This window comes from Nelumbo nucifera, chromosome 1 (genome assembly GCF_055504915.1).
Source record: "Nelumbo nucifera cultivar China Antique chromosome 1, China Antique-T2T, whole genome shotgun sequence".
In the NCBI taxonomy this organism is placed as follows: domain Eukaryota; kingdom Viridiplantae; phylum Streptophyta; class Magnoliopsida; order Proteales; family Nelumbonaceae; genus Nelumbo; species Nelumbo nucifera.
In genome coordinates, this window is record NC_142649.1 from 98,052,913 (window position 1) to 98,066,681 (window position 13,769).

The following is a 13,769-nucleotide window of genomic DNA, read 5'->3' on the forward strand; positions in this document are numbered from 1 at the left end:
GATATTTTGAGCATTTTTTTAGTTGGGGTTTTGAGATGAAATTTGGTATGACAGACAGTAATGAAATCTATGGGCGACAACCAAATAAGAGAGGAATTGGAAATGGATTAATTGCTAAAATTGGAGAATTTCAAGTTATAATGCAAAACTAAAGGACAAAAATACCTGAATCAATTTAGTTCTTTAAGAATTTAAGATGTTGAATGAACTCTTTTGATGAACAATTTGTCGGCCATTGATGGCTGTTCTGGCTTTGCAAAATTAGGAAGAAGCAGTAACCCCAAAGGAAATATGCAGAAAAATCCCTCAATATCAATAAACACACTTTTGCAACAGTACACACATAAATAAATTGTCCAGGGTCAGCCACTCTTTTCTAAACTAGGAAAAATCAAAATTATGACTGTCACTCATGCAACTCATAAAGAAACTCTGGAACTATTTAACGAATAATTCTTTAATTTCAAGCATAATTGAACTAAGAAATTTTTACTTATAAAAAAACATAATTGAACTAAGACTAGATGTTCTAAAAATCCTGACTTTTGTAAATCATAGACTGTTGAGACTAATTGAATCATGAATAATATGTAAATTGTAGGATTATATATATATATATATTCAAAATTTAAAACAGTTACATTTGAAACTTCACGTCTATATTTATTATATATGTATGGAAAAGTGGTTTTGCCCTATTGTCAGTATGCATCTACCATATATGTACTTAATGGTTAATATAAAACAACTTACCAATTGTGCACTGCAAACCTAACATGATATAACCTACTTCACTTAAATGTCAACCATCCAAATGTCTCTGTAACCTACATATGATTGAAAATAAACTCAGTATGGTTACTAATAGGTCTTAAATAAGTGAAATAAATGATATTTTAGATGTGAAAAGAACAGCCAGGGTTTTAGAGAGGGAAAGTGGAGAGAAGTCATAGAAAAGTAGGAAATTCTGGGAATTTCTCATGTACAGGTTCTTTTGCTGGGTTCAGCAGAGCCCTTTTTTTCATTTCAGTAACTGAAACCAATTTTCTTAGTTGTGAAAAGAATGGAAAGTATGTAGAGAAACAGTATGCACAAATAATGCCCAGCACTCCCAACCATTTTACTATTCCTGTTATCAGCCCTTTTTTGATTTTCTTTATATTACCCTCATGTTCATTATCCAGTCCCCCTGAACAATTGGTTTTTCCTGGTGCCCTGCCTTGCCAGCATATCAGCCATACCATTCGCCATTCTTTATGACCAGACTACCATTGTATTCAGCTCCCTTGCTTCTGGTAGAGCTTTTTATTGAGTCCTGTACTCCTGTTTGTCCCTGCATTCTAGAAAGCATGTCCTAACTACTTGGTTTTACTTGCATATCATCTCTAAATGTGCAATTTCTCTTTTCTGAATGGTATTGTTCATTTGAATACAATTGATTGATGGGGGCAAAACTGCATTAATTTCTCTTCTGTTTAGTGCACAGGCGTATGCAATTCTATTTCTTTTTTTTTGCTTTATAAAGAAAGATATGTGACAATTTGATTCAATTCATTAAAGATGATAGATGCAATTACCATATACAGGCAAAACAGTGTTTGAAGGTCGATGCTGCAAGAGAAAAAGAGGCTGATAGTGGAAGCACGGAAAGAAGAGACCTAGGTGTCTATGTTGGGGTCTCGGATGATGAAATGAGTGAAAAAAGCAATGATCAAAGTAATGTAGAAGATGATGGGTTAGGTGACATATGGAGGGAAATGACACTAGCCCTAGAATGTTCTAAGGTACTTTCTCCTTCAATGTAATTGTTCATGCAATGAGAGGAATCTTTTCAAAATCACTTTTGACAAAGTTAAATCACTTGCCATAATTGTATTTATTTTTTCCATTATGGTAAGAGTATATATCCTTTTAATTTTGCTTTCCTTCACTTTTCTTAAGGAGAAGTAATGGTTAATTGTATCAATGATAAAAATGTTAGAAATGGATGATGTATCAATGGAAAGGCCATTACCTAATCATAGTTTTCAAGGTGTCTAGATGATTCTAGGCGACACTGGGGCGAAGTGTCACCTAGGCGATAAAAGTTTTATAATATAAAAAACTGACTTTTGGCTAGTTTCCAAGTTTTATATACCATTCAGCATGTATGTTAATTGAAAAAATAGCAATTCTCTTTATTACGAACATTAAATTTCCTTTAAAAATGTGGCAAATCATCACATCTAAAAGATAAAAATCTTTTACATATATTAATTTCATTATTTTAAAAAATAATACTACTATAATAAGTATTTAATAGAGAAAATTCATATTAATTAGCAGCTAAAGAAGGTTATTGACTTTATATGATAAATATTCAAGATGGAAAGTAAAATAGAAAAAAAACAAGGTTGGAGTTTCTGTTTTATTTAATTAGAGAGAGAGAATAGAAAAAAAGAACTTTATTATTCTATTCTTTCTTTCCTTTTTCTTTTCTTTCTTTCTTTTTCTCTTCTCAAAACCCTTTGATCTTTTAAATTTCAATAGTAAAACATTAAAACAAAGTATAATTGATATATATAGCATATAATAAAATGTATTAACACATACATTAATAAGATACAACAATATAAATAATATTATAAAAGGCACCCACCTAGTCATTTTTGTCGCCTAGGCGGGCGCTTAGTTGCCTAGGCGGGCGCCTAGTTGCCTAGAAAGGTGCCTAGTTGCTAAAAGTCAAGGCATTTGGGTGAGGCGCCCAGCCAAGGGCGCCTAGTCGCTTAGGCAATGCCTTGACAACTATGTACCCAATAATGCTGCTACTGGGTATCCAGGGTCTTGGGAGTGGTGGATTGAATATGTGCCTTAAAATTGGAATTTTAGCACAAAGTGACTACTCTCAAACTTAGATGTGTCTTCATGATGGACACCCACCAAACAAACAAAGTTGCATATGCAGTCATCTATACAAGCTTTCTATGGCTATGAGGGCTTGACTTACATTAATAAGAACCATCAGCTATAGAATTTAAATCCCTAGAAATCCACCTCAAAACTGAATGACATGAAGTCATGAACCCAAAATAGGCCAAGTTTCCTTCAGCAAATGAGGTTTGGGGGGCAAAGCCCCCCAACCGAAGGGGCTGAGGGAAGACCACTTTCTTTCCCCTTATCTTTTCTTCCCTTCCCTTTCCTTTTCTTTTCTTTCCTTTTCTATTTTTTTTCTTCTCTTTCTTTTTTGATAAAGTTCAGATCTGTATATCCGTTAGTTTCAGAATACAAGACAAAGGAAAGATAGAAAGAGGAGAGGAGAGAGAAGAAGAGAGAAGAGTGAAAAGGAGAGAAGAAAGAAAGGCTGGTTCGAACTAGAGAGAAAAATCACACCTTTCTAGTTGGCCAGGTTATATTTATAGTTTTCTATATTAAACACAAATTGACTCTTGTGCCCCTACTTAAGTATGGGATACATCACTTTACTTAACATTACACCTCATACTAAACATAAACAAAAAGACTAATATGCCCCTGTATAGTCGACACTAACACTCCCCCTCAAGCTGGTGAGTATATATCATATAATCCCATCTTGTTACATATTTAGTCCACTCTTGCCGAACTCAACCCTTTGTTGAACAAATCTGCCCATTGGCTTCCTGTGTTAACATATGCTGTACTTATCACTCCACTAAGAACCTTTTCTCTCACAAAGTGACAATCAACTTCTATGTGTTTTGTTCTCATAAAAAACTGGATTAGAGATGTGGACTGCAGATTGGTTGTCACAATAAAGCTTCATCGGAGTGTCAATTGAGTACTCCATCTCCTGTAGAAGATTTCTCAACCACACTAATTCACAAGTTGTATGTGCCATGGCTCTGTATTCAGCTTTTGCACTGCTTCTTGCCACCACTCTCTATTTCTTACTCTTCTATGTCACCAAATTACCCCTAAGAAAGGTATAATAACCTATAGTGGACCTTCTATCAAATACAAAACCAACCCAATCAGCATCTATGTATCCTTCTATTTCAAGATTCCCTCCACTATTGTATAGCAAGCCACAACCAGGAGCTCCCTTCAAATACCTTACAATCCTTAGAGCTGCATCCCAATGTAGAACCCGGGGGTTCTGCATAAACTGACTCACCACACTAATTGCAAATGAAATATTTGTTCGAGTAATGGTTAGGTAGTTTAGCTTACCCACCAACCTTCTGTACCTTATTGGATCTTCAAACTCCTCACCTGTATCACTACTCAACTTGACATTCAATTCCATGGGTGTTTCAACTGGTTTGACACCCAACAACCCTATCTCCTCCAATAGGTCAAGGACATATTTCATCTGGCACAAGTTAATACCATACTTGGATCTCACTACCTCTATCCCTAAGAAATATCTTAGTTTACCAAGGTCCTTTGTCTAGAAGTGATCATGCAAAAAGGTCTTCAACCTATCAATCCCGAACCTATCACTGCCAGTAATAACAATATATCTACATATAACACTAACAAAATCTTCCCAGGACCAGAATCATAGCTGAATATTGAATGGTCGACCTGACACTATTTCATGCCAAATTTCTTCACTACTTCACTGTATTTTCCAAACCATGCATGAGGAGACTGTTTAAGTCCATAAATAGCTTTCTTGAGCCTACACACTTTACCATCCTCCCCCTGAGCAACAAACCCGGGTGGTTGCTCCATATACAACTCCTCAAGAAGATCACCATGCAAAAAAGCATTCTTAATATCAAGCTGAAACAAAGGTCAATCATACATAGCGGCTAGAGAGATCAAAACACGAATTGAATCAATCTTGGCAATAGGAGAGAAAGTCTTTGTGTAGTCAATGCCATATAACCATGAATAACCCTTGGCAACCAGCCGAGCTTTCAACCGCTCAACACTACCATAAGGTAAATACTTGACAGTGTATGCCCACTTACATCCGACAACATGCTTACCAAGGGGAATGAGATCTCACATATGATTATGAGCTAGAGTGGAGAGTTCTTTTGTTGCTTGACGACACCTTAGAGAGATAAGGGCTTCCTGGACATCCATAGGAACAAAAACAAAAGATAACAACGAAACAAACTATCGATGGGAAGGAGAAAGGTGAGATATGGAAACATAATTAGAGATAGGATGAAGGGTACAACTACGTCTACCTTTCCGTAGGGCAATAGGAAGGTCAAGATCAGAAACGGGGTGTGATGGTGTTGCAGAAACCACTGCCGGATCTGTTGACGGTGAAGAAGCTGGAGGAGCTGGTGCATCATGCATGTTGACACGTATACACTTGCTGGATAGGTGGTTGTTCAGCGGGAAGTGGCACTGGAGGCAAAGGCTTAGTCGTAGTTGGAACAAGTGGAATGGGGTCCATAACAGGAACTTGAAGTGGAAGGGAAGAAGAAAACTGGGATTATAACACTTTTACCCTTTCTGGGTCCTAGAATAGCCAAGGAAGATACACTTAGTAGAACGTGCATATAATTTGTCCAGTCTAGGGCCAAGATTATGAACAAAACACACACACCCAAAAACCCTAGGAGTGAGAGGAAAAGGGGACAATGTAGGAAACAAAATAGAGAAGGGAGACTGACCATCAAGGATGGATATAGGCATTCGGTTAATAAGGAAGCAAGATGTAAGCACAACATCACTCCAAAAATGTTTGGGTACATTTATATGGTGCAAAAGGGACCGAGTAGTTTCCAAAAGATGGCGGCTCTTTCGTTTAGCTACCCCATTTTGTTAAGGGGTGTAAGAGCAAGAGGTTTGTTGAATAATACCATGTTGTTCTTAATATTGCTGAAAAGGCGAATAAAAATATTCTTGGCCATTATCGGAGCGCAGGATCTTAGTATGGACACCAAATTGAGTGCGAATTTCAGCATGAAACTTTTGGAAGATTGAAAATAATTCACTCATTTCTTTTATAAGATAAAGCCATTGTCATCCTTGAATAATCATCAACAAAAATAACAAAGTACTTGTAACCATTTTGTGACACTATTTTATTTGGACCCCAAATGTCCGAATGGACCAAAGAAAAAGGACTTGACATACGGCTATCGACTCTAAGACTAAAGGGAACCCGATGACGTTTCCCATACTAACATGACTCACAATCCAAAGTAGAAAGACAATTCAATGTTGGAAAAAGTTGCTTAAGAGCTTTAAGAGACAGATGACTAAGTCTGTAGTGCCACTAAAGAGGAGAAAGAGACAACTCAAGAGCTGTTGACGAACCACCACCACTATCAAGATAATACAATCCACCAACTTCATGTCCTTTACCAATCTTTATCCCCATCTTGAGATCCTGAAAGACACAAGATGAAGGGTAAAAGGTGGTAGAGCAATTAAGGGACTTGGTCAATTTACTAACAGACATAAGATTAAAAGGGAACTTGGGAACATACAAAACTGAAGACAAAGAAAATGAACCAGTGTTAACATTACCGATACCACATATGGAAGAAGTGGAACCATTAGCAAGGGTAACAGTGTGGGTTGTAGAGGATGAAGAAAGAGAAGAGAACACACTTGGAGTCTCAGTCATATGATCGGAAGCTCTAGAATCAATGATCCAATGGGAGGGTTTGGATGCCAGACAAGCCATACCTGAGTGGGCAAGCGTAGCTGTACTCGGCTGAGAACTAGCCCGGATCAACCGCTCATATTCATTACGTGAAATACCATCATCTCTTGCTCGGAGGCATCCGTAGATGGAGGTGTCTGATTGACCTATTGGCTCTCTTGTCCCATACCACCACTAGCCACTACATGGTTTGCCCAGGTTGAAGGTAGGCCATGTAGATCATAGCAAAAATTAACAGTATGTCCATCCATACCACAATGTGTACACCTTCTCGGACCATTACTACGTCCTCTACCACAAGCTCCCCCTAAATCTCGACCTCCAACACGCCCACCACCACGATTGTACATGTGTCCACCTCTACCACATCTTGGCTGAACCTGATGAGTTACACCTCTACCACCATGACCTCCCCCTCTTGTCACTACAAAAGAAAACCTATCTGATTTGGTGGGGTTCTCCAGAGGTCCAACGGAAATCCTCTGGAGATGGGCAAACACCTCTTCAAGTGAAGGGAGGGCAGACCCACCTATTATTTGTGCTCTCACCGGTTCATATTCAGACTTCAATCCCACTAAAAATCTGGTTACATCAAGCTGCTCTCTCTGTTGTTGCTGAGTTTTGACATCAGATGTAAGAGGGTGATACACATTCAACTCATTCCTTAGATTCCTCAGACTAGCATAGTACTCCTTAAGACTCTGATTACCCTGTTGCAAATTAAAATATTCTTGATAGAGCTGGTATACTCTAGTGGTATTGTCCTGCCCTGAGTAAAGCTTCTTTGCATGATCCCCAATCTCCTTTGGTTGTGTCTAAGAACATGAAGTTCACACTAATCTTAGGTTCCATGTTGTTCCCTAACCAAGTCATAAACTGTGCATCTTCTTGTTCCCAATCACTATACTCCTGAGAGTCAATTAGGGGTTTGTCTTCTCTCACATGTTTATTTTCTTCTTAGCTTTGAGAAACACTTCAACAGATTTAGCCCAATGCACCGCAATTCTCTCCATTCAGTTTGATGGAGGTCATTTGCACATTCAAGTAATCAGGGGGAATCATAACAGACTAGTGTTCACTACTGTCTCCCATAGCTGCCATAATTTTTTTTTCTTCACACTGATATGTTACCCTACCTTACCAACAATCACCACACTACACTCTTATAGCTGAACGATCACCACTGTATCACTCCTACGGCTGACCATTGCTGAAGCATTCACTATCACAGGTTTCAGCAATGGTAATCACCACTGTTCTCCACTTTTGGCACCACACAAAAACATCACACCAACACTCCACACATTTGATACTAGATCTTCAACCCACCTATCTGAACCACACATCTGAACATAGACCACGAAACTACTGTAGCAGCCCTCTTCGGTCCATCAATTAGAGGGTTTCCTACCAGCCACCTGAAACCACCACACCACAATCAATTTGAGGCATTAAAACCTTCAGAAGGAAAAAACGACCACTCCTTTTCAGCCTTTTTGTCAAACTCCAAGAAGCCTAAGAAAAATCTGCAAAATACTAAACTAGGGTGTGCAGAAGACTATAGAGATCTGAACTGATTTAACCTAGCTCTGATACCATGATAAAGTTCAGATCTGTATATCTGTTAGTTTCAGAATACAAGAGAAAGGAAAGATAGAAAGAGGAGAGAAGAGAGAGGAAAAGAGGAGTGAAAAGAAGGAGAGAAGAAAGAAAGACTGGTTCGAACTAGAGAGAAAAATCACACCTCTCTAGTCGGCCAGGTTATATTTATAGTTTTCTATATTAAACACAAATTGACTCTTGTGCCCCTACTTAAGTATGGGACACATCACTTAACTCAACATTACACCTCATACTAAACATAAACAAAAAGACTAATCTGCCCCTGTATAGTCGACACTAACATTTTTCTTTCCCTTCCCTTTCTTTTCTTCTTTTCCTTTCCTTTTTCTCTTTTTTCTTTTTTGTCTTTTTATATGAGGTGTGCATGAGGCGCATGAGGTGTATGCCTCTAGCATGCCTCATGAAAAAAGCGTATGAGGCATACACCTCTTGCACCTGAGGCATACGCCTCAGAGGTGTCAGCACCTTTGGCATACACCTTAGGGAGTTTTGGGAGCGCCTCATCTGGAGGCGCACCTCCAGGCGTATGCCTTCCACGCCTTTTAAAACACTGGCATTAACATAAAAACAGAAACCATTTGCTGCTGCTTTCTTTTCTTTTCTCTTTTTTTGCTTTTTTTTTTTTTGTCTGTGGGTGGGGTGGGGGTGGGGGGCAAAGGACATTGATTGTATTTTTATTAGCTTTGCAACAGGTATAAGAACTTGCCATCAGACTGGGCTATTTTTTGGTAAATTACAAACTGCCACCCTGTACTTTGAGGGTAGTGATACTTGGCCCCCCTAAGTGAGGTGGTTGTAGCAGACCACTCTGATCTATCCAGAAACATGCATCTAACTCTACTGGAATATTTGAATGGCTTCAGTGTGCTAGCAACGATGTTGAAATATCTAACTCAGAACCATAAGCTTGTTGTTCAAAGCATGGAGTCCATATCACTTGGGCATGAGGGCATCCACTACATAGAAATCCTTGATGGTAGAGTTCTGATTTATTACAAGAAAAATTGCTTAGAAAGTACAGAATTAAGGGTCTATCACCATGCACCACTCCAAAAGTCCTTAACAGAATATGTGAGTCATTGCTGATTTGAAGGTTATGAATCCGGAGAGCTCCTCCTGAATCTTCATTATACTTTTCAAGACACTAGACCAATATGGGCTAAGCACTGGATGCATTTCCCAATCCATTTCCATTTGCCTATATTTACTTCTAATCACTTGTGACCAAGGTTCATTCTCTACCACTAAACACCAATTATTTGCTTAGCAGTGCTTAGTTCATGAGACAATGAAAAGACCTATAGACCTCTATCCTTTGGTCTACATATTTGGGGCCATGCAACTAGAAATTACTTTTCTTTGGGTGGGAAGATAACTTTGATTAAAGCCACATTAGCTAACCTTCTGATATACTTTTTGTCCACATTTCATATCCCTTCTAAAATTGCTAGGCAACTAGAAAAGTTAATGAGAGATTTACTGTGGGACTGGGTGATGGGAGGAGAGACCACTTGGTGAAATGGGAACAAGTTAGTAAACCCAAAGAAAAGGGCGAGCTTGAAGTGGGAAATATAATTTAAAAAAAAATTAGCCCTCTTAGGAAAATAGTTGTGGAGGTATCCCTTAGAAAGTGATAGGCTCTGGCACAAGGTAATTGAAAGCATTCATGGTTGATTGAGCAACGGTTGGGATGCAAAGGTAGCTACAAATGCAACTTCATTCTCCCCTGGGGAAGCAATTTTTGAGGTATATCCCTCCTACATTAATCTAATCAGGTATGATGTGGGTAATGGATTGAGAGTTTTGTTATGGGAGGACCTTTGGAATTTGGATAGGTGAGCACCACTAAAGGTTCATTTTCCTACGCTTTATGCACTATCCTGCTACAAATTTGAACCCATCTCCAAGTTTGTGAATTTCTCTGTATTGGGTTTAAATTGGGATCTTGGGTTTAGAAGGGGCTTTAGGGAAGTAGAGTGTGAATTTTGAATTTCTCATTCTTCTTTTGGCTAGACTTGAGTCTATCTTTTTTGGATTAAAACGTGGAGGACAACAAGGTTTGGTCCATTTCTCCAGATGGCTTGTTCATCTGTGCTTCTTTTTTAATTTCTTAGTTCAGCCTTCTACCTTGGTGGTGAATTTCTCTGTGAAAGAAATTTGGAGTAAGCCAATCCCTCCAAAAATTCAGGCTCTTTGTTGGGAAACCTTCCTTGGAAAGATTAACACCTATGATATGATGCAGAAACGAAGGCCAAATAAGTGCTTATCCCCTCAGATGTGCTTTCTCTGCAAAAACAATGGTGAAACCATTTCCCATATTTTTTTAATCTATCCTTTTGTACTTTGTATATGGGGGCATCTTTGTTCTCTTTTTGGGTGCACATGGACTCCTCCACAAGATGTGGTAGGTCTTTTTGATCCAAATTTCCTAAGACAGCCAAAGAGAAGGGGAAGAATTATGTTGAAAGCAATGAGAGCAGCTATGTTATGGACTGTTTAGGAAGAAAGGAATGGGAGGTTTTTGGTGAAAAGAGTAGAACAGAGGTGGAGATCACCTAGACCAGGAAGAGGTCAACTTTGGGCAGGGGAATTAGGTTGTTTACAAAGTGGATGGCCAATGAAGTATCTAGGACCCCCCCCCCCCCCCCCCCCCCCCCCCTTGGTGCCAATCCTAAAAGTCTTGGGTTATGGAATCCGGTAGTGGAAAAATTTGAGAAGTTAGCTGCGTGGAAAAAGAATTACATCTTTTTTTTTTTGGGGGGGGGGGTAGGATAACTCTTATTAGATCCACTCTAGCAAATCTCCCAGTGTATTATCTCTTGGTATTTAGCATGCCTCAAGCTATTGGAAAAATGTTAGAGAAGATAATGAGGGATTTTCTGTGGGAACCTGATGAGAAGAAGAGGGATCACTTAATTAGGTGGGAAGTGGTGACCAGAAGAAAGGAGCTCGGAGGCTTAGGACTAGGGAAGTTGAAGGAAGGAATAAGGCCTTATTAGTGAAGTGGTTATGGAGATTCCCACGCGAGACAGATAGGTTTTGGCACAAAGTGGTAACTAGTGTACATGGGCTCTCCGAGAATGGTTGGGATGCTGGAGTTTCTCGTAGGGCTTCTAGTTCCTCACCTTGGAAAGTGATTCACAAAATTCTCCCATCATTTCTCAACCTCGTCAGATTTGATCTCAATTCAGGTTGTTAGAATGCTCGAGTCAGGGGTATTTTGGTCATTCTGGATTATCTGCTTGAGAGTGAAAGGTCTATTGTAAGTTATGTGTCCCATCTTCTATGAGGGACAAAATGGTCTTTCCTGTTACTCTATGTTTTTGAATAAATACAAGTGGGTCAGCTAGGGGAGAGTGATTTTGACTCTCTTCTAGTCTGGCCGAACCTTTCTTTCTTCTTCTTCTTCTTCTTTCTCTTTTCTTTCTTCTTCTCTACTTCAACCTAGAATCTGCTAGAGTTTACTAACATGGTATCAGAGTTGTAAGGTCGTATCCTCATTTCTTTCTTGCTGCTGTTCTCTTTCTGGGTTCACCGCCAACTTTCACAGTCATCTTCTTCCTTTTCGACTGACCTGAGTGGAGGTGAGAATGCCTCCGGTCGTCGCTGTGGTGGTCGTTGGAGTGGTATACTAAACCCTCTATTCAGTATCGAAGAGGGCTGAATGTGGACAGGTATGAACACTACTGTTGTTTGTCCAAGGGACTGTGAATGTTTCTTTTTTTTTGTTTCAAAAGTTGGTTGTGGTGGTGGTGCTCAGTGTGACTGATATGCATCTCAGTCGTGTTCCTCTGCATTTCTCTTCGTATGTATGTTGAAAGAAGAGTTGTCGACTGCTGAAGTTCACAACAGCAGTAGATTGGTGGTGGTTGTGTCGTGGTGATTGGTGTATCTATGTTTCAAAATATTTAAAAGTGATCTCCTATACCTTGTGTGTAATCAGTTCTGCAGTGTGCAGCCCAAGTGTTTGATGTGAGGACTGAGTGATTTCAGCCTTAGTGTGTTGATGGTGAATGGTTCTGCAGTGTGCAGCCCAAGTGTTTGATGTGAAGACTGAGTGATTTCAGCCTTAGTGTGTGGTGTGTAATGTGTATTTAAAGAAGCTGAAATTGGTGGTGTTATAAGTGAGATAAGTCTTGTGAAAGAGTGTGAGGTTGTGTTGTATATTTGAAGGTAAAATAATTAAGATGGCTTCATTTGAAAATGGGAATGATAACAAAACAGGTGTCATGCTTTCTCCAGACTATCTAAGTGTTCAAATGACATCTGTTAGAATGCTCGAGTCAGGGGTATTTTGGTCATTCTGGTGTATCTTATTGAAAGTGAAATGTCTATTGTATCTGAGTTTAAGTTATGTGTCCCATCTTCTATGAGGGACAAAATTGTCTTTCTTGTAACTCAAGTTTTTTATGAATAAAAGTCAAGTGGGTCGGCTAGGAGAGGTACTTTAGTACATCCTCTCTTCTAGTCTGGCCGAATACTTTTCTCCTCTCCTTCTTCTTCTTTCTCTTTTCTTTCTTCTTTCTTCTTCTCTACTTTGACCTAGAAACAACTAGGGTTTATTCACATGGTATTAGAGCTTTAAGGTCTGGTGTTTGTTTTTTTTTCTTGCTGCTGTCTTCTTCCTGGGTTCGCCTACAGCTGATCTGATTGAAGACTCGATAAAGGGCTGAAAAGGAGTTGTCGTTTTGAGGGCCTGGAGGTGAGAATGCCTCTGGCCGGTGCTGTGGTGGTCGTTGAAGTTGTATACTAGACCCTCTATTCAGTGTACGAAGAGGGCTAGTCGTATACAAGTATGGACACTGCTGTCGTGTGTTCAGAAATGGACTGTGAATGCTGATTTTTTTTGTGTACATCGAAAGTTAGTTGTTGTGGTGCTGGGTGAAACTGATACACATATCAGTCATGTTTCTTTTGTGTTTTCTTGCTCACATGTGTGTTGAAAGAAGAGTGGTAGACTGCTGATGTCCACGACAGCAGTGGTGCGGTGTTGATTGTGTTGTGGTGGCTGGCATATCTATGTTTTTTTTAAATGCTTAAAAGTGAACCCCTAGACCTTGTGTGTAATCAGCTCTGCAGTTTGCAGAAGAAGTGTTCGATGAAATGACTGAGTAATTTCAGTAGTGGTGTGTTGGTGGTAAATGGTCCTGCAGTGTGCAGTCCAAGTGTTTGATGTGTTGACTGAACGATTTCAGCTTTAGAGTGTAGTGTGTAATGTGCAGTTGAAGAAAATGGGTTGGTGGTATTGTAAGTGAGATAAGTCTTGTGACAAGTGTGAGATTGTGGTGTATATTCAGAGGAGACATAATTGAGATGACTTCAACTGTAGTTGGGAATGACAACAAAACAGGCATCATCTCTCTTCAGATTATCTAAGTGTTTAAATGACATCCATCAAGTTGAATGGTGAGAACTATATACCATGGGCAAAATCTGTGGAGGTGTTCTTGAAGGCCAAGAGGAAAGTCAAACATGTGAGGGAAGAGAAACCTTCCTCTGATTCTCCTGGGTTCAGTGATTGGGAACAAGATAATGCACAGATAATGAC

The 13,769-nt window shown here is 39.3% G+C and overlaps 1 protein-coding gene across 4 annotated transcripts in view; it reads left to right on the forward strand.

Moving 5' to 3' along the window:
- The window catches only part of DRD1 (SNF2 domain-containing protein / helicase domain-containing protein), an 85,411-nt gene that overhangs the window by 36,990 nt on the left and 34,652 nt on the right, over positions 1–13,769 (forward strand). For all 4 annotated transcript variants that reach the window (XM_010277241.3, XM_010277245.3, XM_088889655.1 and 1 more), the window contains one exon: positions 1,587–1,784. In XM_010277241.3, the coding sequence (XP_010275543.1) occupies positions 1,587–1,784 (198 nt within the window). The remainder of the gene's footprint in view (positions 1–1,586; positions 1,785–13,769) is intronic.